The 25,890-nt window shown below is 50.2% G+C and overlaps 1 protein-coding gene across 1 annotated transcript in view; it reads right to left on the bottom strand.

Annotated features, from left to right (window-relative positions):
• Positions 1-21,815: 21,815 nt before the first annotated feature.
• Positions 21,816-25,890, bottom strand: part of CHCHD3 (coiled-coil-helix-coiled-coil-helix domain containing 3) — a 217,168-nt gene continuing 213,093 nt past the window's right edge. Inside the window, exon 8 of the mRNA XM_083700960.1 lies at positions 21,816-22,501. Coding sequence (XP_083557086.1) covers positions 22,478-22,501 — 24 coding nt within the window. The 3' untranslated portion in view covers positions 21,816-22,477. The remainder of the gene's footprint in view (positions 22,502-25,890) is intronic.

The following is a 25,890-nucleotide window of genomic DNA, read 5'->3' as shown; positions in this document are numbered from 1 at the left end:
TCTTCCCCAACAAGAGACCTACCTCTCTCCCTACTTGGCCCCTCTCCAGCATCGTCGTGGAGCCTCGCCTCCTCCTCTCGTTCCGATGGCAGTTCCCTGACAGGCGGCTTCCAGCAGAATATTAAAAGACAATGATTCATCAAATGTTAAAAGCTTCCCTAAACAGGGCTGCCTACAGGTGTCTTCTAAAAGTCAGATAGTTGTTTATCTCTTTGACATCTGATGGGAGGGCGTTCCACAGGGCGGGTGCCACTACTGAGAAGGCCCTCTGCCTGGTTCCCTGTAACTTTGCTTCTCGCAGTGAGGGAACCGCCAGAAGGCCCTCGGCGCTGGACCTCAGTGTCCGGGCTGGACGATGTTAAAACCGTGTTTATGGAAGACAACCTTACTCGGCTATGAGTGATCGCCAAAGAAGAAAGCAGCAACTTGTAGCATTCCCCGTTCTTTCTCCGACAGCTGTTTCTGAGCAGTCCTGGCTAAATGAAGAGTGAGCATCTTTTCCGTCTCATTCAGAACTGATTCTGCATTTGCAGGTTTTGGCAGCCAGCATTCAGGGAAAGAACCCCTGCTACTTTTATGCCTCATAATGTTGCTCAAAATGACCTGAAGTTGACATGTAAGGTTAAGGTAAAGGGACCCCTGACCATTAGGTCCAGTCGTGACTGACTCTGGGGTTGCGGCGCTCATCTCGCTTTATTGGCCAAGGGAGCCGGCGTACAGCTTCTGGGTCACGTGGCCAGCATGACTAAGCCACTTCTGGTGAACCAGAGCAGCGCACGGAAACGCCGTTTACCTTCCCACCGGAGCGGTACCTATTTATCTACTTGCACTTTGAAGTGCTTTCGAACTGCTAGGTTGGCAGGAGCAGGGACCAAGCAACGGGAGCTCACCCTGTCATTGCGGGGATTCGAACTGCTGACCTTCTGATCGGCAAGTCCTAGGCTCTGTGGTTTGACCCACAGTGCCACCCGCATCCCTGAAGTTGCCATGTACATTGGCATTATTAAGGAAATGAGAACAGCCTGCTGGAACCGGCCTGTGGTCCATCTAGTCTAGCACCCTCCTCTCACAGGGAACAATGAGTTGCCTGTGGGAAAAACACAACAAGGACCCATAGGATGAAACCACAATAGCACTCTTCCCACTTGGGAGTCCCAGCAGCTGGTATTTTGACAGTGGAGGTGGAAAACAGACTTCATGGTTCTAAGGATTATGGGGGCAGAAGTTCCAAAAATAAAAAAGACGGTTGTTTATGTATGTAACTACAACAGCTAGGATTCTTTAGGCACAAAAATGGAAAGACGAAGTTCGCAGCAAAGAAGAATGGATAACTGAAGTGAAGGGACGATGCTGAATTAGCAAAGCTACCAGCTAAAATAAGAGAACTTAATTATGATTGTTTACCGGAAGAACGGAAGCCTTTTTCATACTGTTTAAAGAAAGATTATAGTATGATGAATTCGTGAGCAGGATTTGAACCATGAGCAACATAAGGAATTAGAGATTACTGTATTATTTTTACGATATAAGAGAGGGAAGATGTGAGTGCAGCAAGCGGGAGAAATAAAAAAACACACACCATGGAAAACGGGATGGGAAGTTGATAAAACAAATGGAAAACCTATTAGGCATTGGAATGTTTATGTGAAAGTTTTGGTGATTTAATAATATATATCTAAGCAGGACTTTTTGCATCTTAAAAAGCAGAGACATCACCTTGCCAACAAAGGTCCGTATAGTAAAAGCTATGGTTTTCCAGTAGTGATGTATGGAAGTGAGAGCTGGACCATAAAGAAGACTGATCGCCGAAGAATTGATGCTCTTGAATTCTGGTGCTGGAGGAGACTCTTGAGAGTACCATGGACTGCAAGAAGATCAAACCTATCCATTCTGAAGGAAATCAGCCCTGAGTGCTCACTGGAAGGACAGATCCTGAAGCTGAGGCTCCAAGACTTTGGCCACCTCATGAGAAGAGAAGTCTCCCTGGAAAAGACCCTGATGTTGGGAAAGATGGAGGGCACAAGGAGAAGGGGACGACAGAGGACGAGATGGTTGGACAGTGTTCTCGAAGCTACAAACATGAGTTTGATCAAACTGCGGGAGGCAGTGGAAGACAGGAGTGCCTGGCGTGCTCTGGTCCAGGGGGTGACAAAGAGTCGGACACGACTAAACGACTAAACAACAACAACAAGCGGGACATTATATAAAAGGAAGGAAGGAAGGAAGGAAGGAAGGAAGGAAGGAAGGAAGGAAGGAAGGAAGGAAGGAAGGAAGGAAGGAAGGAAGGCCTTATTGGCTAGTAACTGTTGATTCTGCAGAGTAGAAACTGGGGTTTGTTTGATTTTTAAAGCTCTTCTTACCACTACATATGAATCGATCACCAAATGGCATCCATTTCCCATCCATTTCCTCCTCTGTTACTCTAACCAATCAGAGGCTGTGCATGTGTTTTCAGAAAGGTGCTACCATGAGGACTAGCAACCTGAATTACATTGCAGAATTCTTCAGGGAGCTCCCCGGCTGCGTCAGTGTAGATTCCTCGATCACCAGTTGCGTGAAGACCTTAGCCTGGGGAGAAAAGAGTTAATTCCTGCATCTCCTTAGCAAGGCAACAGGCGCCCTTCTGCACTGGAGTGTTCAGAGCCTTTGCACAGCAGTCACTGGCTTGAGAATCAAACTAATTACCTCCATAATTACCAAAACTAATTGTCTCGCTAATTGCCAAGGATCTTTGGAGCAGGCATTATTTCCTGCAAATGTTCCACCAGCGAGGGTTATTGAGCCTCTTTGTAGCTAGATGAGAGGTACCTCGTGTCTCCCCAGCAACAGATAACCTTGCCTTGTTTTTCCTCATTGCCATCCACTCGCCCAATCCAAGATGGCTCCCTCAGCCATCCCAGGTGCAGGAATCAAGTTCTCGTGAACATCAAATGTTCCTTATGATGTCTTATGAGGAACAGCTAAGGGAGCTAGGCATGTTTAGCCTGGAGAAGAGGAGGTTAAGGGGTGATATGATAGCCATGTTCAAATATATAAAAGGATGTCACATAGAGGAGGGAGAAAGGTTGTTTTCTGCTGCTCCAGAGAAGCGGACACGGAGCAATGGATCCAAACTACAAGAAAGAAGATTCCACCTAAACATTAGGAAGAACTTCCTGACAGTAAGAGCTGTTGGACAGTGGAATTTGCTGCCAAGGAGTGTGGTGGAGTCTCCTTCTTTGGAGGTCTTTAAGCAGAAGCTTGACAACCATATGTCAGGAGTGCTCTGATGGTGTTTCCTGCTTGGCAGGGGGTTGGACTCGATGGCCCCTGTGGTCTCTTCCAACTCTATGATTCTATGATTCTATGAAAGGACGAACCAACCATTGCCTGACCCAGTCAGGAAATGGATACTCTCTGAGCTTTTCCCCATTAGGATGGGGTCCTGGGTTGATTAAGATGTGGCCATCCTTATGTGTTTTAGCTTCTTCTGAGAGTGGAATATATTTGCCTTTAATTATCACCTCCAGTACATTCAACACATAATGCTGCCAATGGGATTTCTTCTTCCCTTTTCCAGAAGAGCAAATCTTTGCCTTGATTAGACTGAGGCTAAGCAATAGAGGAGATGCGGGTGGTGCTGTGGGTTAAACCACAGAGCCTAGGACTTGCCGATCAGAAGGTTGGCGGTTCGAACCCCGTGATGGGGTGAGCTCCTGTTGCTCGGTCCCTGCTCCTGCCAACCTAGCAGTTCGAAAGCACGTCAAAGTGCAAGTAGATAAAAAGGTACCATTCTGGCGGGAAGGTAAACGGCATGTCTGTGCACTTTACAGGTCGCCAGAAGCGGCTTAGTCATGCTGGCCACATGACCCGGAAGCTGTATGCCGGCTCCCTCAGCCAATGAAGCGAGATGAGCGCTGCAACCCCAGAGTCGTCCACGACTGGACCTGATGGTCATGTGTCCCTTTACCTTTAAGCAAGAGAGAGAGAGGCAGGCAATAGGAAATTTCCACCCTAGTTTTACCAAAGGGTATCTCTCTCAGTGCAAACTTCATGCTTCTTGCAAACTGAGAGACTCCGTGGCTAAAGCCTTAGTCCTGTGTCTCAGATATCCAGCCTCTGCTTCGCCATGATGGAAAGCTGTGTGGCCTTGCATGCCCCTGTCTTCCTTTCAGTCCTGTAAAATGGGGATATTAGGAGTGTTAGGAAAGTAGGGGCGGCCTTCCTTTACAGTCCCTTGAATTCATCACATGATGTTGTGCCTTCTCCTCACCCGGCCCACCTTGCACTGGCTCTGCTGTCTAGGGGCACATTCACACCATGCATTTAAACCACCATGACACCATTTTAAACAGTCATGGCTTTCTCCAAGAAATTCCATGGCCTGTCCTTTGCTAAGGGTGCTGAGAATTGTTAGGAGAACGCTGCCTCATTCTCCTCCCAGAACTAGGATCTCCAAGTTTCCTTGCGATAGTCAAGCCATGCTGGAAAGTCTAGATATCTGAAGGGGATAGAAGCAGTAGCTACTGGTGGACTTCTCTTCCATGAGTCCCTATGTGTTATGGACTGGCTGGACACAGAGGAATGGTGGCAGGAACCCCCAGGGGAAGATGGCCTGGAGCCTGGAGATTGGTGGTGGGATGATGCTGAATGGTCAGAGGGAGAAGACTGGAAGGAGGTGTCAGTATTGAAGGGTAACAGGGCTTAGTGAGCAGGAAGAATCTGCGGCAGAGAGAAGAACAGAAGTAGAGGCATAAGTAGGGAGGCCAAAAGGCAGAGATGAGTCAGGCGAAGAAGCAAGGGTGTCTCCCCCTCCTGCTGCAACCAGCTCCCCTCCCTGCTGGTCTCCCGGAACCAGAAGAGGTATGAAGAGGGAGAAGCAGAGGCATGTTGGCGGAATCTCAGATTGCTTGGGAATAACCCAAGAGAGGAGGCTTAGGCAGCTGTGGGAAGGTGGGGACCTTCAGCCCCCACAACTGCCTCATAGGGGCAAGATCTACCAAGACAAGTTGCAGGGCTCACTAGGCCTGGCATTCCTGAGCAGCCCTTATTTCTTCTAATAAAAGAGTTAACTTCACTTCTCGGTGTGATTTATGGCTGACCCACTCCTGAAACCAGCTCCTGACAACTTCTTTGTGAAGTGGGATTGAGGGTGAAGTTATGCTGGGAAGTCTAGCTCTCTGAAGGGGATAAGGCCAGTAGCCATTGATGGACTTCTATTCCATGAGTAGCGTTATAAGAATTTTAAGGTCAAAGTGGGAAACCTCCCCAATGTCTCTTTCCTCACAAATCCTGTCTTAAGGGCACATTCAAGATATGAACAGGGTGTGAGCCTGTGACCTGTCACCTAGATTCAGGAATTAAGTAGTTATAATAACAAAAGAGTGTCCAAAACCCAAATAATGCAATCAGGTAACTTGCCAGACAGGAGATAAACAAGGCACTCAGATTTCTGTTGTAAACCGCCTTTTCTATGATATAGGTATGACGTATCTGGGGGGTGATCTTGGGCTACACCCCTTCTGTGATGTATGTATGATGTTTCTGGGGGTGGTCTTGGACTCCAGGATAGGCAATTTAAAACGTCTATATAAGGGCTTGCGCACATGGCTTGGGGTCCTCCTCTCTCCTGCGTGTGGGGGAACACCCTGTTGCAACAGTTAATAAAGATCAGGCTTACTAGCTGCTTTGCTTCTCAATATTCTCTGGTTGGTCTCTGTTATTTTCTCCTACCAATAGAGAACCTACAAAAGGACTCTATATGGGCTCTTGGGGAAAGTAGCAGGGTTTTTTTTTACTTATATCAGTAGGATCATTTGGCTGACTATAGGACTCTAATCTCTGTGTCCCCAAGAGGACGCCTTGCGGCAGCAGCTTGTGAGGTGGTTGATTACTCTGGACGGGAAGCAATGGAAGTGAGACAGGTTCCTGCGAACTACAGTCGTCCACCAAAGCAGTCCTTACTGCCACTTGATTCTCTCCATTTTGATACTAATGAGGGCTTTTGCAGAGATGGTGACAGAATTTTCTTCTTGAATTACACCGGGGAAAGGAGCGGGGGGGGGGGAGGGAGATTTCCATACTCTTCTACATCTGGCACCTCAGACATAAAGAGCTTCTCCTTTCCAGAGGTGATATTTTATTCCAGCAGATGTGATCCCAGTTGGGGGGCATCCCTGCTCCACTCAGAAGAAATTCCCCCGCCCTCCCCAGAACGAAGACCCCCTTCGCAGGGGCAAAGGGACGGACCTTTGAGCCACGGAATCTACCTTGTCAGCAACTCCGCTCAAATATTAAAGATAGTATGCAAATACCTTTTTTATTTTTAAATTTGAATCAGAGGTTACCTTCAAATGTTTTTTTTTTTTTTTAAAGGAAGAAGTGCTATCTTTGCAAGGTTATAAAAATCACGCGATTCTCCCGGGAGACGAGGCCAAGAAGAGGCTGTCGAAATGTAAAGATAATATTGAAAAGAATTTTAATGCCGGGAGTGATCATTGGAGAAACAAGGCGAAGCTGCCCTTCTCATCCCTGCAGTTTCATTGCGCTGAGGCTGGTGGAGGGGTCAAGGGACTGACTCTGCATCCCCTGTGAGGTGCCATTGTGGGTGGAAATAAGGGGCAATAACGTCTTCCTCGAGTGGTAGTAGACCTTTGAGCTGTGGTTTTATCAGTGAAACCTGGAAGGTCATTATCCTGGGTCCATCTGTCTCGGGAGACAATGGAGGAATGAGCCTTTGGAGGTGAAGTCAAACTCAATCCATTGGAGGAGTTACAGCGCCTGCTGTGGCTGCAGAGACAGATAGAGGAGAGACATGTTCTGTTGCAGCTGGGGAAGAAGGCAATGTCCGGTTGTGCTGCTGCAGATGCACCAGGGCGTTTCTTCTCTCTGCGCTCCTCTGATCACTGCTGTGGATGCACAACCCGACTGTCTGTCTCCAGGCACTGCGGTCATCTGAAAGGGATTCCCATATGGTAGGTTGCTGGCATCACAATCTCCCAAAGCTATTTGGAGAGGTGAGCCGTTGTTCCCAAATCACTCTAGGTGACTCCCAACAAAATATTATTGATGATGATAATGATAGGTAAAGTAAATGTAAAGGGGCCCCTGACCATTAGGTCCAGTAGTGGCCGACTCTGGGGTTGCGGTGCTCATCTCGCTTTACTGGAAGAGGGAGCCGGCGTACAGCTTCCGGGTCATGTGGCCAGCATGACTAAGCTGCTTCTGAAGAACCAGAGCAGTGCACGGAAAATCCGTTTACCTTCCCGCCAGAGCGGTACCTATTTATCTACTTGCACTTTGATGTGCTTTCGAACTGCTAGGTTGGCAGGAGCTGGGACCGAGCAATGGGAGCTCACCTCATCACGGGGATTCGAACCGCCGACCTTCTGATCAGCAAGTCCTAGGCTCTGTGCTTTAACCCAAAGCACCACCCGTGTAATAATAATAATAATAATAATAATAATAATAATAATAATAATGCAATAAAATAATACAGTGGTACCTCGGGTTAGGCCGTCAAGAGGCCTAGACAGCATCTTGAGAAGTAGAGACATCAGCTTGCCAACAAAGGTTCGTATAGTTAAAGCTATGGTTTTCCCAGTAGTGATGTATGGAAGTGAGAGCTGGACCATAAAGAAGGCTGATCGCCGAAGAATTGATGCTTTTGAATTATGGTGCTGGAGGAGACTCTTGAGAGTCCCATGGACTGCAAGAAGATCAAACCTCTCCATATTGAAGGAAATCAACCCTGAGTGCTCACTGGAAGGACAGATTGTGAAGCTGAGGCTCCAGTACTTTGGCCACCTCATGAGAAGAGAAGACTCCCTGGAGAAGACCCTGATGTTGGGAAAGATGGAGGGCACAAGGAGAAGTGGACGACAGAGGAGGAGATGGTTGGATAGTGTTTTCGAGGTTACCAGCATGAGTTTGACCAAACTGCGGGAGGCAGTGGAGGACAGAGGTGCCTGGCGTTCTCTGGTCCATGGGGTCACGAAGAGTCGGACACGACTAAACGACTAAACAACAACAACAACCTCGGGTTAAGTACTTAATTCGTTCTGGAGGTCTGTTCTTAACCTGAAACTGTTCTTAACCTGAAGCACCACTTTAGTTAATGGGGGCCTCCTGCTGTTGCCGCGCCGCTGGAGCACGATTTCCGTTCTTATCCTGAAGCAAAGTTCTTAACCTGAAGCACTATTTCTGGGTTAGTGGAGTGTGTAACCTGAAGCGTATGTGTCAGGACTGCCGCTAGGTCCCAGCTCACAGAGGACCAACGCCCAGTGGATATTATATACAAAAGTCTTTATTGAAGTTTAGTTTCCATTTCCAAGCTCTGGGCGCGCAGGCCCACGTCTTAACGCTAGACCGGCTAAGTCCCCTCTGACTCACTGCTCCACCCACACCAGTTTAAGATTCTAGCCTGGCTCCACCTCTTGCGCTGCTCTTTCCTGCGTTGGGTCCTTCTGCCCTCTGGGGTTCCCTCCTTCCTGGACTCCTCTGACGCGGAGCCTCCTGAGTCTTGCCCCTCCCTCCGGCGGGCTTTAGGACCTGGCTCCCTTCCCGGGCTCCCCGCTGTGCCGCGCTCCTGTACATTTGAACTTGGCGCGCGCGCCCAGCCGGTGACTTTCCTTCTGACCGTTTCCCCGCTTCCTGATGTGGGTGTTGCCAAACCTGACTCCTCTCCTCCCTCTGGTGGTGAGGACACTGGTCCCGACTCCTGGGACTCCCCCTCCCCACTGCGCTCTGGTGGAGACGCTGGCCCTGATCTCCAGCTGCTGTTCAGAGACTCCCCGCTGGCCCCTCCCTCTTGAGGTTTCTCCCTTGGAATCTCCCTTGCTCTGGCCACCGGCGCTCCCTTCTGTGAGTCCTCCGATTCGCTAGAGAGGCTTGTGGAATAACTCTGGCCACTGTCACTGCCTGCGCCCCCCTCGTACTCCTCCTCCTCACTCTCCATTTGCTCCCCCTCCTGTGTCTCTCCTTCTGAACCCCTGACATCCATCCCCCCCTCGAAGCCCCCCCTTCCCCCCTCCCCCTCTTCCGGTGCGGGTTCCGGGTGCTCCATTGTTGTAGGGGTGAGTCCAGGATACAGCTCGTCCCCTGAGGCTTGCAACCATCGAGATAAGTCCGGGAAGTCCCCCATGGGCTCGTCGACGACGACCTCCTCCGCTTCCATCTCCTGCGCGGTGTGCTCGAAATCTGCGCTCGACCCCAAATCACCCAAGAGCCCTCCTCCCCCTGTTGTTTGATGGGGGTCCACCTCCCAGGGCCCCTTCGGCATGTCTCTGCGCCAGCCCACCTCGGGTTGGTCCTCCCACCAATAAGATCCCCCCGTGCTAAAACCTGAAAGTGATCCCTCCGGAGAGCTGCCTCCCGGAGCCGAGTCCTCAGCTGACGAGAAACCCCGGAAAGTGCTGGCCGAGAGTGTGGGTGTGAACAAACAATCCTCGAAAAAGCCCGCCGGCATAGGCTTGTGCGGGAAAAGTGTGTGGAATTCTTCCTTGAGCAACTGCTCTTCCACTGCGTAATCCGGCACCCACCTGTTGGCGCTGGCCGGGGTGTCCTCCGTGGCGAGAAGATATTCAATCCCGTCCTCCCCCCACCTTGAGTCTAAAATCTCAGTGGCTTCATTAAGTGGCTCCCCTTTCGGCGACCCCCCTTTTTTGGGCGCTTCTCTGAGCGGGTCTGGCGCCTTCCCCGGTGCTTGAAACCTGTGGGGCTCTCTGTAGGGCGTGAGCACTGATCTATGAAAGACCGGGTGCATTCTGGAACCCTCCGGGAGTGTCAACCGGAAGGCCACTGGGTTGATCTGCGCCTCTACTTGGTAAGGCCCTAGCTGCTTGTGCCCTAGTTTCTTCTTGGCTAACGATCTGGCTGGAACTGCTTGTGCTGCCAACCAGACCCAGTCTCCCACCTGGATGTCCTCCCCAACCCTCCTGTGTCGATCTGCCTGCACTTTGTAAGCCTGTTTTGCCAACTCTAACTGCCTCCTGAGCTGCTCGTGGATCTCCTGCAACTCCGCTGCCACTTCCTCTGCTCCCTGTGGCTCCCCCTCCCGCACTGTGTCCAGACCCGGGAAGGTTCTGGGATGCCTCCCGTAGTTGGCAAAAAATGGGGTCACCCCCGTGGACCCGTGCTTCGTGTTGTTGTAGGCAAACTCGGCCAACGGTAGATAGTCCACCCAGGTCGATGGCTGCTGGTTCGCGTAGCATCTCAGGTACTGCTGCATGATGGCGTTGACCCTTTCCGCCTGCCCGTTAGTTTGCGGGTGTCTCGCCGACGCCAGGCTGACCTTGACGTTCAGGAATCCCATCAGCTTTTGCCAGAAGTTGGAGATGAACTGGCGCCCCCGGTCGGACAAAATAGACCGTGGTAGGCCGTGCACCTTGAACACGTGGTCTATGAACATCTTAGCGGTCTGCTCGGCCGTGGCCACCTTCGCGCACGGAATGAAGTGGGCCATCTTGGTGAACAGGTCCACTACCACGAGCACTGCCGTCTTGCCCCTTGAGCTGGGTAGATCTGTGACAAAGTCCAGGGCTACCCTCTCCCACGGTACGAACGGTGTCTGTAGCGGTTCCAACAGGCCCGCCGGCGGCTGGTGCACAGGCTTAGCCCTTTGGCAGGTGTCGCACCTATTGACATAGTCCGCGACATCCCCCCGCATCTTAGGCCACCAAAAGTCTCTGGCTACTAAGTCCACCGTCTTCTCCTTGCCGAAGTGCCCCGCGCTGGGCGCGTCGTGCAGCTGTTGCAGGACCTTCGCGCGGAGGCTGTCTCCTGGTACGTAGAGGACTCCCTTGCGTAGGAGCAGGCCGTCTCGCACTTGGAATTCGTCGCCCCTCGCCTTGCCACTGCACACCTCCTCCATCTTGGCTCGGGCGAACGAGTCTGTTCGCAGCGCGCGGCGCACCGCGTCCAGGTCCACCGTGGCTGACGCGCATGCCCACGCCTGTGGTGTGAAAATGTGCTTGGCCGCCGCCGGTGCCTCTGCCTCCAGATACTGCGGTTTTCTGGACAGCGCGTCCGCCAAGACGTTGCTGTTTCCTGGGATGTACTCAATTCTGAAGTCGAAATCTGCAAAGAACTCCGCCCAGCGGATGTGTCGCTGGTTCAGGAACCTCGCCGTGCGCCAGTACTCCAAGTTCTTATGGTCTGTGCGGACCTGCACCGTGTGCTTGGCTCCGACGAGGAAGTGCCGCCACGCCTTGAAGGCTGCATGTATGGCCAGCAACTCCCTGTCCCAAATGGTGTAGTTCTGCTCCGCTTTGCTGAGTTTTCTGGAGTAGAAAGCGCACGGCCTCCAGTCCCCCTGGTGGTCTTGCTGCAACAGAACGGCTCCCACGGCCCTGTCTGAGGCGTCCGTCTCCACTCTCATGGGCCTGCTGGGATTTACGTGCAGTAGGTTCTCTTCGGAAGCGAAGAGCTGCTTGAGCTTCTGAAAGGACTGCTCTGCCTGCTCCGTCCAGATGAACCTCTTCTTCTTGGAACTGAGGGTGTCGGTGATGGCCGCTGTCTGCATGGCGAAACCCTTGATGAACTTGCGATAAAAGTTGGCAAAACCGACAAACCTCTGTACTTCCTTCCTATTGCGTGGGCTCTTCCAATCCAGTACTGCACGTACCTTGGCACCGTCCATAGCCAGTCCCTTGTCGGACAGTTTGTAGCCCAAGAAATCCACCTCCGTCTTGTCGAACTGGCACTTCTCCAGCTTGGCGTACAGCCTGTGCTCCCGCAGCCTCTGCAGAACTTCCCTAACATCTCTCTCGTGAGCCTCCGGCGATTCCAAGAAGATTAGGATGTCATCCAGGAAGCAGACGCACTTCTTGTAGAGGAGACCCGCCAAGACATGATGCATGAAGGCTTGAAAGCAGTGGGAACCATTTTTTAATCCAAAAGGCATAACTCTGTATTCATAAGTGCCCAGCGGCGTAAACATGGTTGTTTTCCACTCGTCGCCTTCCCGTACGCGAATGAGATTGTACGCTCCGCGCAGATCCAACTTGGTAAAGATGCGACCCTTCCTCACCGTCGCCAGCAGGTCATCGATCTTGGGCATAGGGAATGCTGAGGGCTTGGTCTTGAGGTTCAAGAAGCGGAAATCAACGACCAGCCTCTTTTGGGGCGTGTCCCGCTTCTTTACAAAGAACACGGGACTGCCTCCTGCCGCCTTGGACTCCCGGATGAATCCCCGCTTCAGGTTGTGATCTATGAACTCCCTGAGCTCTTGCAATTCATCCTCAGACATGGAGTACAGTTTCCCCGTCGGGAGCGTCGCCCCGGGCAGGAGGTCGATCTTGCAGTCGTAGGGTCTGTGGGGTGGCAGCTTATCCGCCTCTTTCTCGCAGAAGACCTCCAAAAACTCCTTGTATTTGTTAGGCACCGCTTGCAACATGCCCAAGTTCAGCTGTGGTCCATCCTCGTGCCCCTCATCTTCCAAGTCCGCCAGGATGCAGTGTTCTGCGCAGTAAGAGGAGCCGAAGGTCAGTTGCCGCTGGTACCAAGCTAATGCTGGGCTGTGCCTATCCAGCCAACTCATTCCCAACACTATGGGCGTGTCTGACAGGCGGGTGACGTTGAAGCTGATGACCTCACGGTGGTTTCCAATGCGCATCACCATTGGCGGCGTCTGCTGTAGCACTTGCCCTCCCAGTAGCTCCCTGCCGTCCACTGTGACGACTTTCAGAGGTACCGCCGCTGGCAGAAGGGCTATGCCATGTTGCTGGAGGAACTGCATGTCTATAAAATCTGCATTGCTCCCCGAGTCTACGGTGATGGGAATTTCCACCAGTAGCCCATTGGGGAGCTGAAGGGATGCGGTGAGCTGCACTACTGGTTTGGGTGGGAGGGGGTCGGTGGGCTGTAAGATCCCTGGGGATTGCTTCACTGACTTGTCTGGCTGGTCCCCAGAGATGCCATCTCCAGCCAGACAGTGGAGTTTTCCTGCTGCGACTCCCTCTGCTGAATTGCGTCTGTTACTGTCGCTGCGGCTGCAGTATGCTTGTGAAACCGCTGGGGACACTCTTTTGCCATATGCTGAGCACTGTCGCAGATGTAGCACTTCCTGGTTCCTCTAGGAGGCTTCATCTTGACTGCTCCCGGAGTTAGGGCTCCGACTGTGGAGTGAGCCTTAGCACCACCTATCTCCATCGGCTCCTCTCCCCCTCCCAGCGGAGGCATGGATCGAGCGCGCGCCGCCTCCTTGGGGAAGGGAGGCAGTCCTTTCGCTGGCGTGCGTCCCAAATGCCCTTCCTCCCTGCCCCAAGGGCGTCCTTCCAACCGAACCCCAATGGAGAGTGCCCGTTCCACCACTTCCTTGGTGGTTTGGGGTCTTCCCCCCCTTGCGATCTCATCTTTCACAGCTCCGCTCAACCCCTCCCAGAACAGGTCTCTGACGGCAGGCGATTCTTTCTCCCAGGCTAGTACATTCACCAATCCGAAAAAACGTGCATGATATTGCCTCACAGTGGCTTTACCTTGTCTTAGTCCGTGAATCTCCCTCCTAGCGATATCCACATCAATCTCAGATAAAAAACACGCATCCATCACTTTAATGAAGGCAGCCGCATTTTGGAGGGCTGGATCCTTGTCTCTCCATAGATTGCGCAGCCACGATTTTGCCTCCCCCCGCAAATGCGAAATAATAAATCCCACTTTCTCTCCCTCATTTTTAAAGTCTTTGTCAAGCAGCTGCAATGTATAAATCACATCTGCTCTGAAGTTAGGATACTCCTGCAGGTCCCCATTGAAGTGAGATACCAGGCTCCCTCCTCTGTTTCCCAGCCCAATCCCTTCTGGTCTGGTGGCTGGGAGCCTCTGTGTACTTAGCACTTCTAACCTGGTTCGCAGATCCTGGCAGGCAGCAGCTGCTTCCTGTTCTTTCTTTCTGGAAGCCGCAATTTCTGCAGTCAACTGCGTCACTGCGTTTTGCAAACTCGCTATCCTCTCTTCGGTAGTCATTTCCCTGTTTTTCGTGAGCTCGCGAAGCACCAATCTTCACCCCTCGCTGCTTTCCCGCACTCCACGAGGTTGCAAAATTGGTGAAAATAGAGAGGGGACTTACTGTCAGGACTGCCGCTAGGTCCCAGCTCACAGAGGACCAACGCCCAGTGGATATTATATACAAAAGTCTTTATTGAAGTTTAGTTTCCATTTCCAAGCTCTGGGCGCGCAGGCCCACGTCTTAACGCTAGACCGGCTAAGTCCCCTCTGACTCACTGCTCCACCCACACCAGTTTAAGATTCTAGCCTGGCTCCACCTCTTGCGCTGCTCTTTCCTGCGTTGGGTCCTTCTGCCCTCTGGGGTTCCCTCCTTCCTGGACTCCTCTGACGCGGAGCCTCCTGAGTCTTGCCCCTCCCTCCGGCGGGCTTTAGGACCTGGCTCCCTTCCCGGGCTCCCCGCTGTGCCGCGCTCCTGTACATTTGAACTTGGCGCGCGCGCCCAGCCGGTGACTTTCCTTCTGACCGTTTCCCCGCTTCCTGATGTGGGTGTTGCCAAACCTGACTCCTCTCCTCCCTCTGGTGGTGAGGACACTGGTCCCGACTCCTGGGACTCCCCCTCCCCACTGCGCTCTGGTGGAGACGCTGGCCCTGATCTCCAGCTGCTGTTCAGAGACTCCCCGCTGGCCCCTCCCTCTTGAGGTTTCTCCCTTGGAATCTCCCTTGCTCTGGCCACCGGCGCTCCCTTCTGTGAGTCCTCCGATTCGCTAGAGAGGCTTGTGGAATAACTCTGGCCACTGTCACTGCCTGCGCCCCCCTCGTACTCCTCCTCCTCACTCTCCATTTGCTCCCCCTCCTGTGTCTCTCCTTCTGAACCCCTGACAGTATGTAACCCGAGGTACCATAATAATAATAATAATAATAATAATAATAATAATAATAATAATGCAATAAAACATCTAAAACCTCCCTAAGCTCAGTGTTGATGGAGAGGTTGCTTGTTATGGTGGTTCCCAGACAGAGAAAATAATCAACCACCTCCAACAAATGGTACACAAAAATGTTAATTGTGTTTCATCAAACAAAGAGGGATAAGAGGCAGGAATCTCAGGCCTAAGGGCCAAATGTGGCCCTCAAAACCAGACCACCCCCCTCGCTGTCCCTGCTTCAAAATCTCCTTGAACATTTTTGCCTGTTTGGAACATGTCCTTAAGCTTTGAACATGCCTGGGTGGAGGTTCGAGAGAGGTGTGTGAGTACGCGCAGAGGCTAGAATACTACAGGAAGGTAAAATGCCCACCTGTTGCTTTGGTTAGTTTTGCCCCTGGCCCTTGCTCATCCCTGGTACATTTGCCTTGGCCAGTTTTGTGTCCTAGACCAAAGGATGTAGACCTATTGCAGTGCAATGGGTGACGGAAACCTATTCGGAGACCCCAGCTTTCATGGGCCTGTTAGCAAGGCAGATAACTGTGTTTTAACAATTCACACATTACCCTGTCTATCGAGGTCTAGGGATGGCTCCTGGCACCTCCGGAACATTATGGCTGTACTTTGAAATACACTTTCTATATTTGCAACGGCTCTTTCATTTTTAGATCTCTTACGAAGAAGCCCCGAAGGTCTCCCGACAAGTGGAACAAGGTGAGGGAGGGGAAATGTGCTTTTTTTATTATTCTGGGTTGTCGGGATTTGTGCGGAGTCCAAGGACAGTGGAGAGACGTAATTTCAAATATCTCTTCCTCAGAATCCAGTCTTTAGGCGATTTTCCCCCCCAGAGAATGTCACAAAAGACTTCACAAGTTGTTTGATTCTGAAGGGCTAGGGTTTCCCATGTGAGCACGACAGAAAATATCGCCCTTGTTCCAGTAGAATTCATTCTCTTAGTGCTGGCGTCATGTATCCAAGTTGGTCCACCATGTGGCAAATATCATCATCTCCAAGAGTGTCGGCTGATTTGCTTTTACCTCAGGTTTCGTATTGGTTGGGATCATTTGAGGAGGAATGAAAAATGGTTTCCAAAACAGTTGTCAAAAGGGGAAAATAGTGGTAGGGTTGAGAGCTTTGGGTGAGGTGAGGTGGGAATCTGCTTCCCGTTTCTGCCACTTTCAAAGACAAACGCTTGAAAAATATCTCTCTCATCACTAATCCGCATGAGTAATTTAAACATTTGGTCACAGGCACACCAACTCTGGGGGGGTTGAGGGGTCTCTAGCCCCCTCAATATTTGTTGGGAAGGGGGCCACGTTGCACATTGCAGCTTCAGCGGCCAGAGTCTCCAGGGCTTTTTACAGGGTGAACTCACAGGAACTCAGTTCCAGCAGCTATCAGGTGGGCGCCATTGCCATTCTAAGAGAACGAGGGAGGTGTTCATGGCGAGCTCTGGCACCTGTTTTTCTAGAAAAAAAGAGCACCGGCCACTCAGCCTCCCCCAGACGACGCAATGTCGCACACACGATGCACGCCAGGCCCCCTCAATCTTGGGAGCAACCTGGCGCCCTTGTTTGGTCAGAGTACTCTTCTTCCTTGATATAACTTGCTGCCCTTGCATCTGGTCCGGAAGGTTCAATTGGTGCAGAATGCAGCAGCCAGACTGCTCATGCGAATAGCAACATCTTACTTAAATATATTAGTGGCCATGTGATAATTTTAGCTTATAAATATTATTGTATATTAAGGTATATTATAGGTACTTTAGTATATTAAGGTACTTTTATAGCTGTTTAGAGCAGGTAATGTCTTGATAATATAAATGTTTTAAGTTTTTTGTATCAATTCAGTATATTTTCTTTTAATTGTTGGATAAACTGACTGACATCTTACTTGGCTGTTGAGAGAACTGCGCTAGTTGCCCTTTTGCTACTGGACCACCTTTCCTTTCCTTCGAAAGTCTTTTGAAAACTTTTTTTTTTTTTTAGAGGTCTTTACAACATGATTTCGCCCCCTTCTCATCAATCAGTATTTATGGCTGTTATGTTGATATTTTAAATGATTTTTTAATGAACCTTTTGTTCATTGTGTGTGTGTGTGTGTGTAACACAAGTGGGTTATAGATTCTTAAAAAGGTAAAGGGATCCCTGACCATTAGGTCCAGTTGTGACCAACTCTGGGGTTGCAGCGCTCATCTCGCTTTCTTGGCTGAGGGAGCTGGCACACAGCTTCCGGGTCATGTGGCCAGCATGACTAAGCCGCTTCTGGCAAAGCAGAGCAGCGCTCGGAAACGCTATTTACCTTCCCGCCGGTAAGGCGTGCTTTCGAACTGCTAGGTTGGCAAGAGCAGGGACCAAGCAACGGGAGCTCACCCCGTCGTGGGGATTCAAACCGCCTACCTTCTGATCAGCAAGCCCTAGGCTCTGTGGTTCAACCCACAGCGCCACCCGCATCCCTACAGATTCTTAAGTAATAATAATAAACCATTCGCTGGTTTGTAGTATGATCTGGCCCTCAAATATTTTTCTTTCTTTCAACAACACCTTCTGCAGGTAACCCACAGAACAGCTCTGCCAATGTCTTGGCTTAAAAAACACACACCATTATTTGCAAGTTAACTGATTTGTATAAACACTCCATAGAGCGCCCATATAAACAAGTCGTTCATGTGCCTGTTTTTTTCCACCCCGTGTGCCAAGTTAGCATACCCGGGGGCGAGATTATTCCCCTCTGGAATCATCCTGGTTCCTTCCGCTCTTCACAACCCATCTCCCGTTTTTGCACCATTTAAAACACACACACACACGAAATACCATCAATTAAACTGTAATCACAACGCACCTCAGTAATTAATGCAGGAGAGCGACTGGAAGCTCTCCTGAATACCAATGAGATATGCAGGTGTGCCTGCAATTCCACACTACAATGCAGTTCAAATGTTGCCAATTAGGGAATTAGAACAGGTAAATAAATAAGAGGAGGTTGTAGGTATTTAGCTGAGTTTACCCTCTTCTTGTTGCTTGCAAGGAGATGCACACTTTAAAAAGCTGTCCGCGGAAATAGCAATGTAAGGAAAACCAACCTGAATGGAAGCCTCTTTAATTCACAGTGCCAAGACAGTATAAAACAAATTGGGGAAATAGGGAGGGGGGATATGCAGGGTTTCAGCAGAAATTCAACACTGACTTCTTATCCATGAAGGGGGGGGGGGGAGAGACCATTGTGCCTTTCCTGGACATAGAAGGGGAGAGAGAGTGGCATGCTTTAAAAGACGAGGACATATCAATACCTGTGAAAGGTATTCAGAAGTATCACTGTGTCCAACTGTGCAGGCAGAGCATAGTCATCCTGGCTAGTAACTGCCCACCTATGAGGCAAGGTGAGAGGACCGCCTTAGGCTAAGGCGGCAGATCCCAATGCAGATATTTATTACTCCTTGTTACTGATGTGTGTCTTCTCTCACCCCTTCTTCCCTGGTGGAGAGAGGGTGTCAGGTGTGCGTGCAGGAGCCAGGCCCTGTGACCAATAGGACTCTGCAGGATTGGGGCCTTCTTAAGTTTGTTCTGAAGAGGCAAGGTGTGGCCACACAGGCCGATTGGTAACTCACAGCACCTGGTGGCAAGAGCCGGGAAGGGATATAAGGTCAGTATTTACCGTCGGCTCTTTGCCACAACAACATGCTTCCTGCCTTGCTGTGTTTGGCTTCTTGCTTGCTGATCCTTGAACCTCAGCTTCTTGACTCCCTGCTTCTTAATCCTCGGACCCCTGACTTTGTGACTCCTTGCTTCCTGACCCTCGGACCCTCGGCATTTTGACTCCTGGCTCTCTGACCCTCAGACTCTTGGCTTTCTGACTCCTGGCTTCTGGACCCCCGTTCCTGCTCCCACCCCGCGATCTTGCCCCCGGTCCTGACGTCCCCTGCCGGGCCTTTGATCACCCGTGAACTGGACCGTGACAAAGGGGCAGCATTTTGTGGTTCGCTTCAGGTGCCAAAACGTCTTGGGCACGGCCATCGGTGGTCAAAATGCATCACTTGTCTCTATTCAAACACATCTGCCAGTCTGCCACCCATTCACTCAGTCTGGAGAGGTCCTTTGGGAGCTCTTTGCATCTCTTTGTTTCCAAGGATCCTGAACAATTTAGTGTCATCAGCAAGCTTGCCCCCCCCCCTCCCCACTGCTCACTTCGAACTCTACAGATCATTCATGAAGAAGCTGGAAAGCACAGGCCCCAGAATCCATCCTCAGAGGACTTGCACTTTCTACTTCTCATCATTTGAGGAAAGGTGCATTTAAACTCCATCGTCTTGGAGTTCAGTGGCTCCCTGAACTCCAAGCCTGGGTTGCCAGGGCTTCTCTTTAGCTCTGCACCAGTAGGTCCATGCTCAGTCCAAGTGGAAAGAATAGGAGCCTCCTGCTGCTGCAGCAGCAGCAGCAGCAGCAGGAGGAGCTCACTGGCCATATCCCACACCAGTCCCTTAACATACAGGGACCAAAGTCAAAACAGTTTGCACTGGTTAAACCAGGAACGTTGCAGCATCTTAAGATTGCAAAACAGGGTTCCTTATTTCGAAGGCTATCTTCATTTACACCTGAAAGGAATTGGACCAAGCAGATGAAGAGCTGATTATTATTATTGTTGTTGTTGTTGTTGTTGATGATGATGATGATGATGTTTATATGCAGTAGTTGCATGTTGTTAATAATAATAATATATATATATATATATATACCCCACCCATCTGGCTGGGTTTCTCCAGCCATTCTGGGCGGCTTCCAACAGAACACTAAAATACAATAACCTATTAAACATTAAAAGCTTCCCTAAACTTCAGATGTCTTCTAAAAGTCTGGTAGTTATTTTTCTCTTTGACATCTGGTGGGAGGCGTTCCACAGGGCAGGTGCCACCACCGAGAAGGCTCTCTGCCTGGTTCCCTGTAGCTTTGCTTCTCACAATGAGGGAACCGCCAGAAGGCCCTCGGCGCTGGACCTCAGTGTCCGGGCAGAACGATGGAGGTGGAGACATTCCTTCAGGTCTACTGGACCGAGGCAGTTTAGGGGTTTAAAGGTCAGCACCAACACTTTGAATTGTGCTCTGAAACGTACTGGGAGCCAATGTAGGTCTTTCAAGACCAGTGTTATGTGGTCTTGGCGGCCGCTCCCAGTCACCAGTCTAGCTGCCGCATTCTGGATTAGTTGTAGTTTCCGGGTCACCTTCAAAGGTAGCCCCACATAGAGCGCATTGCAGTAGTCCAAGCGGGAGATAACCAGAGCATGCACCACTCTGGAGAGACAGCCTGCGGGCAGGGAGGGTCTCATCCTGCGTACCAGATGGAGCTGGTAGACAGCTGCCCTGGACACAGAACTGACCTGCTCTATGAGCTGAGCACAATTTTAAAACACTGCAGCAGGACCCCACACACCCTTTAAGTGGTACTAAGTGGAAATATGTTACCTGTTTTGTTAAGGGCACCATGTTGGCGACCCCTTAGATCCATTATTTGAGCTGGCAGCTCTGTGCGCAGACGCATGGGCATGGGAATCTGAAACGAGGCCCTTCCCGAAGCCACGAAACTCCAAAGAAAACACATTCATCATTAGCGTGTAGAAATGCTAAAAGAATTAAATTTTGCAATTTGGAAATCAGCCTGATGAGAAATAGTAGGAGAGCAGCTGTTGAGCATGATGCCAGGGACTGGGTATACGAAGAGGAGCAGTGGGAGGCACCAATCGGTGAACCCCCAGGGAAACCTCAGAGGAGGAAGGCTCCAAGCCTGGGAATTGGTGGTGGGACACAGAGGAGAGGTCAGAGGGAGAAGATTGAGAATAGAGGCTGGATGCTGAAAGGGCAACAGGGTTTAGTGAGCAGGAGGAACCTGTGAAAGGGAGCAGTTCAGGCTCTGAGGCTGAAGCAGAGGGGCGGGCTCAAGAGATAGCTGAAGAAGCCAGGGAGTCCCTAATAAACATGGAGAAAGAAGGCTTCCAGAATACCACCTGGCTTAGCATAGATTAAATCTCACTGACAGTCAGACTGTCTCTCCAAGATTTACCATTTGAATACAGTTATCTGGAAAAAAATATTGATTTACAAGTATGTCCATTGATAGCAGGAAGTCAAGAGATATGAAATAAGGAGCCAAGCTGAAGTTGTTTAAAAAAGGCTTGAACTCCCTATGTAGAAGCTGATTTGAAAATATTTATCTTTCTATTTTTCATCCTTTGTTCTGTTTCTTTTTTCTTTTTATATTCTCTATTTTTCTTTTTAGTTTTATTTATGTATATTTGATGTACAGTGGTAGCTCTGGTTACCTACTTAATTAGTTCCGGAGGTCCGTTCTTAACCTGAAACTGTTCTTAACCTGAAGCACCACTTTAGCTCATGGGGTCTCCTGCTGCCGCCGCCGCGTGATTTCTGTTCTCATCCTGAAGCAAAGTTCTTAACCCGAGGTACTATTCCTGAGTTAGCTGAGTCTGTAACCTGAAGCGTATGTAACCCGAGGTACCACTGTATTTACGTGTTTATAACTAATAAAAATAAATTAATTCAAAAGGGGGGAGAGGAGCAGCCAGGGAGTCTCCCTCTTCTACTGTGACAAGCTCCCTTCCCGCTAATCTCCAAGAACCCACAGAGTAATGAGGGGAGCAGAACAGAGGCCAGAGGTGCTTGGGAAACATCTGGGAGAGGAGGAGCCTTAAGGGCAGTAGAAGGCAGGGACCTTCAGTCCTGGCAACTGCTCCAAAGGGGCAAGTCCTACTAGGAATTGTTGCTGTGACAATGAGGCTGAGTTGTATTTCATTCCCAGCTAACTTCACCAGCATGAGATATTTTCTTCCTTCCTTGCTGACCTGAGTCTGACTCCCCGCATGGGACACATGAGCCCCCGTGAAATGTGTCCCTTTCCTTTCCATGGGTTCTGTGACCTACCCAGGCTTCCCTCCCCACAACAAGAACAGGCCAGGGAGAGACAACCCTCCGTTTCACGAAGCGCGTTTTATTATCGATGCCGAGAGAACATAATTGTCAGTACTTGGTGACAGCACAGCACAATCACAGGCTACGGTTACCGTGTAATCAAATGCCTTATTACAATTATAATTTGCAATCAATGAACTCCCATGCAATGGAGGTTTTAGAAACATGATTCCAGCAGAGGGGGGAAGACAGATGACCCTCCCAGTGACATAATTTTGGCAATAAATAAAACCAACATTCTCATGATTATGCAAAGGGAAAACACAATTCTTTGAGGGACGCAGCAGGAGGCGGCCAACGCAGGCCCAGGGAAGGGCTGGAGGCAAAAGCAGGTTCTGCAGAGAAAAGGGCAGTGTTGGGACGAGATATTCTGCCTCCTCCTAAGGTCAGGGGAAGGTTTCTGCCTTGCCTTCCTGCAATCACCGGCAAGTGGGTTTCACAAGCTGCCCTCCAATGTATGATATCTAGCATAATGAGATTCGGGTCTTGGCCACACTGATTGAGCTGCCGCATCCTACGGTCTTGATTTGGCCCTTCTAGATTTTCCCTCTCTCTCTTCCGCCTGCCCTGCAAATGGGCTGCTGGATTGCTCTCGAATAAAACACCCCGTTCTGCTGCTGGAACTGGAGTTGATGGGTTGACACTTGACGCGGAGGGGCTTCTATCCTCCTCTGCCAGCCAGGCTCTGCAAGGGAACGAAAAGGAGCAAGGTGAAGTTTCAACCCCACCGCAAAGGAAATAGTGTGCCTGAAAACAGAAGGGTTAAGGGGGGCTAATTTGAGAATTTGACAAGGGCTAGAACCTCCAGACACTTTTAATATGATTTGGCATTCCTTTATTGTTACATGTGCAACAGAACCATCCTTTGAAGACGACCCTCATGAAAAGCCTGGCAGATTTGATAATCAGATAACGCTAATGTGCTTTACGGTATTTTAGTTGTTTTAACCCATGTGTAGCTGTACTCATTCAATGTGCCTACTTTATAGCTTGGTTTTTCATCTCTCAAGTTTCATCTTTTTTTTGGGGGGGTGTATGATTTTATTAAGACCTTTCATAATGCATTACAATGAAAAACAAGCTACCGTATTTTTCGCTGTATAAGACGCACCAGACCACAAGACGCACCTAGGTTTTGGAGGAGGAAAACAAGGAAAAAAATATTCTGAATCTCAGAAGCCAGAACAGCAAGAGGGATCGCTGCGCAGTGAAAGCAGCAATCCCTCTTGCTGTTCTGGCTTCTGGGATAGCTGCGCAGCCTGCACTCGCTCCATAAGACACACGCACACATTTCCACTTACTTTTTAGGAGGAAAAAAGTGAGTCTTATAGAGCAAAAAATACGGTAATCTAAACAAAAACAAAGAAAAAAAAGAAGAAAAGAAGAATACAAAGTCCTCATTCACAGGTAAATCTCAACTTGTCCCACAGAGAGAGAGGTGAACCTTTCTAGCTCTCACCTGCGAGGTTCCCTTTTTTCAGGGATATCTTCCCTTCCCTGCCTCTGGCACAGGTAATTTCCATCTGTTGTTAAAACTGTCCTCTCTGTTTTATATACATTATAAAAAAAACTTTACACCCCCCCAACTCCCCCAAAAAGGGGCCAGGACACCATCTGACCCAATGACACAACCAGGGCGATTATTCTCCCAACAGCAGCAGCCCCACTCCACCTGCCCCCACGGCAAAATCTGAGCCCAGCTGCATGCCACCAGGAGGCTGCAGGTGTCATGGTCCGGTTCATGGGCGATCAAAGTCCCAGCAGGGGATGTCAGAACCAGGGGCAAGATGGCAGGGTGGGAGCAGGAATGGGGGTCCAGAAGCCAGGAGCCAGGAAGCCAAGAGTCCAAGGGTTAGAGAGCCATGAGTCAAGAAGCCAAGGGTCATGAAGCAAGGAGTCACAAAGTCAGGGGTCTGAGGATCAAGAAGCAGGGAGTCAAGTAGCCGAGGTTCAAGGATCAGAAAGCAAGAAGCCAAACGCAGCAAGGCAGGGAACGTGTTGCTGTGGCAAAGAGCCGAAGGGAAATGCTGACCTTATATCCCTTCCCGGCTCTTGCCACCAGGTGCTGTGAGTTACCAGTCGGCCTCACCTGTGGGGCTGTGCCTTGCCTCTCCAGAACAAACTTAGGAAGACCCCAGTCCTGCAAAGTCCTATTGGTCACAGGGCCTGGTTCCTGCACGCACACCTGACAGCAGGTGAGGTGGCTGCAGACCAAAAGAGCTGCAGGTGGCTCAAACAAGTGAGCTGAAAGGCACCCTCCCCACAGGACTGCAATGGAAGGCAAGCCATGGTACCATTCAGAGAGCCTCACCAGCGTCACCCTTTTGAATGCAGAGTGAGAAGGTTGGAAGACCAAACTGCCTATGTGTCACCCTGCAGGTCGAGAGGGAGGCAACATACTTATTGCCTCTCTTTAAGTGAGGGAAGGCAAGTGACCATTGCTTGGGGCTCCAGCCATATGCAACACAACTGGGCTCTGTGTCCAGTAGGAAAGTCATGGCCAAGTGTTGCTCCCTCCACCTCCTAGAGAGCCAGTGTGGTGTAGTGGTTAAGAGCGGTGGACTCGTAATCTGGGGAACCGGGTTCGCGTCTCCGCTCCTCCACATGCAGCTGCTGGGTGACCTTGGGCCAGTCACACTTCTCTGAAGTCTCTCAGCCCCACTCACCCCACAGAGTGTTTGTTGTGGGGGAAGGAAGGGAAAGGAGAATGTTAGCCGCTTTGAGACTCCTTCAGGTAGTGATAAAGCGGGGTATCAAATCCAAACTCTTCTTCTTCTCTTTCTGTTGCCTCCTAATTCTTACCCGCTTCCAAACCCTCCACAAAGCCACTATTGCAGTGAAGCTGTTGGCTTAACGTACACCCCCAAAACTGATACTTGACTGCAATGAAGTCTAAAATGTCAAGATTCATCCCTCCTTACCCCCCTTCTCCCACCCCTCCGCTTGGTACACTTGGTGCTCCTCTCCTTTTGTTGAAATGTAGACTGTATGCTCCCTGGGGCAGGAACCTTTTCCTCCTCCCTCCCTTTGTTGTTGTTGCTGCTGCTTACTCTGCAAAGCTCAATGTGCCTTAAGGGTGCTATTTCAAATAACAAACAGCAGCAATATTGCAACGATCCCAACAACCTTTTTTTTTGCGATCTATATGAAAATCAACACCTGCCACTCAATCTTGAGAAACAGCACTGCCAGCAGAACAGGGGGGAGCGCCGGCGTGTGGAGACCAGACACGTCCCCTTTGCAAACACACTTTTCGCAAAAGCAGTTTGCACCTGTGATGAAAATCAGCAGCTGCACCACGTTTCCCAATCTTTTAGCCTACTACTAAGGGCTTGGTGAATTCCCAACTGCCCCTGTGCGCAAATTGAGCACAGAGAGCAAACATGAGAGCAAACATGCTGTAGAGCAGGCATGTCCAAAGTCCGTTTCGGGGGCATAATCCGGCCTGCCAGTCAGTTTAATCTGGCCCCTGTGGCAGTTTATCTCCTGGGGGTAAAATCCTAAAAAAAACCTCAACAACTTCAATTCTAAAAAGGTTAACAACTTTGGCTGGCCCTTTGGTCGACCCCCACGGCCCTTCACTTCATCAAATCTGGCCCTCTTTGAAAAAAGTTTGGACACCCATTTTATGCTTAATCTTCTGATCACACTTGGCATTGATAAATGGTACCAGCGTCCCTCTGGCATCGATATGCAGGCAACCTGGGAAGGCAGCCTATCTAGGAGAAGGAAACTCTGATCCGAAACCTCCACTGCCAGAGAGCCAGTGTGGTGTAGTGGTTAAGAGCAGTGGACTTGTAATCTGGTGTACCGGGTTCCCTTCCCTGCTCCTCCACATGCAGCTGCTGGGTGACCTTGGGCCAGTCACACTTCTCTGAAATCTCTCAGCCTCGCCTCACAGAGTGTTTGTTGTGGGAGAGGAAGGGAAAGGAGATTGTTAGCCGCTTTGAGACTCCTTAAAGGGAGTGAAAGGCAGGATATCAAATCCAAACTCTTCTTCTTCTTCTTCCTTGCAGGATATCTTTGGGAGAAGAAAAGGCTAAGGAGTAAGACCTACACATGTCCAGAGCGGAG

Source organism: Podarcis gaigeae, assembly GCF_964106915.1.
Source record: "Podarcis gaigeae genome assembly, chromosome: 10".
Lineage (NCBI taxonomy): Eukaryota > Metazoa > Chordata > Lepidosauria > Squamata > Lacertidae > Podarcis > Podarcis gaigeae.
The sequence above is the reverse complement of the archived record's forward strand: the minus strand, read 5'-3'. Positions and strand labels throughout refer to the sequence as shown.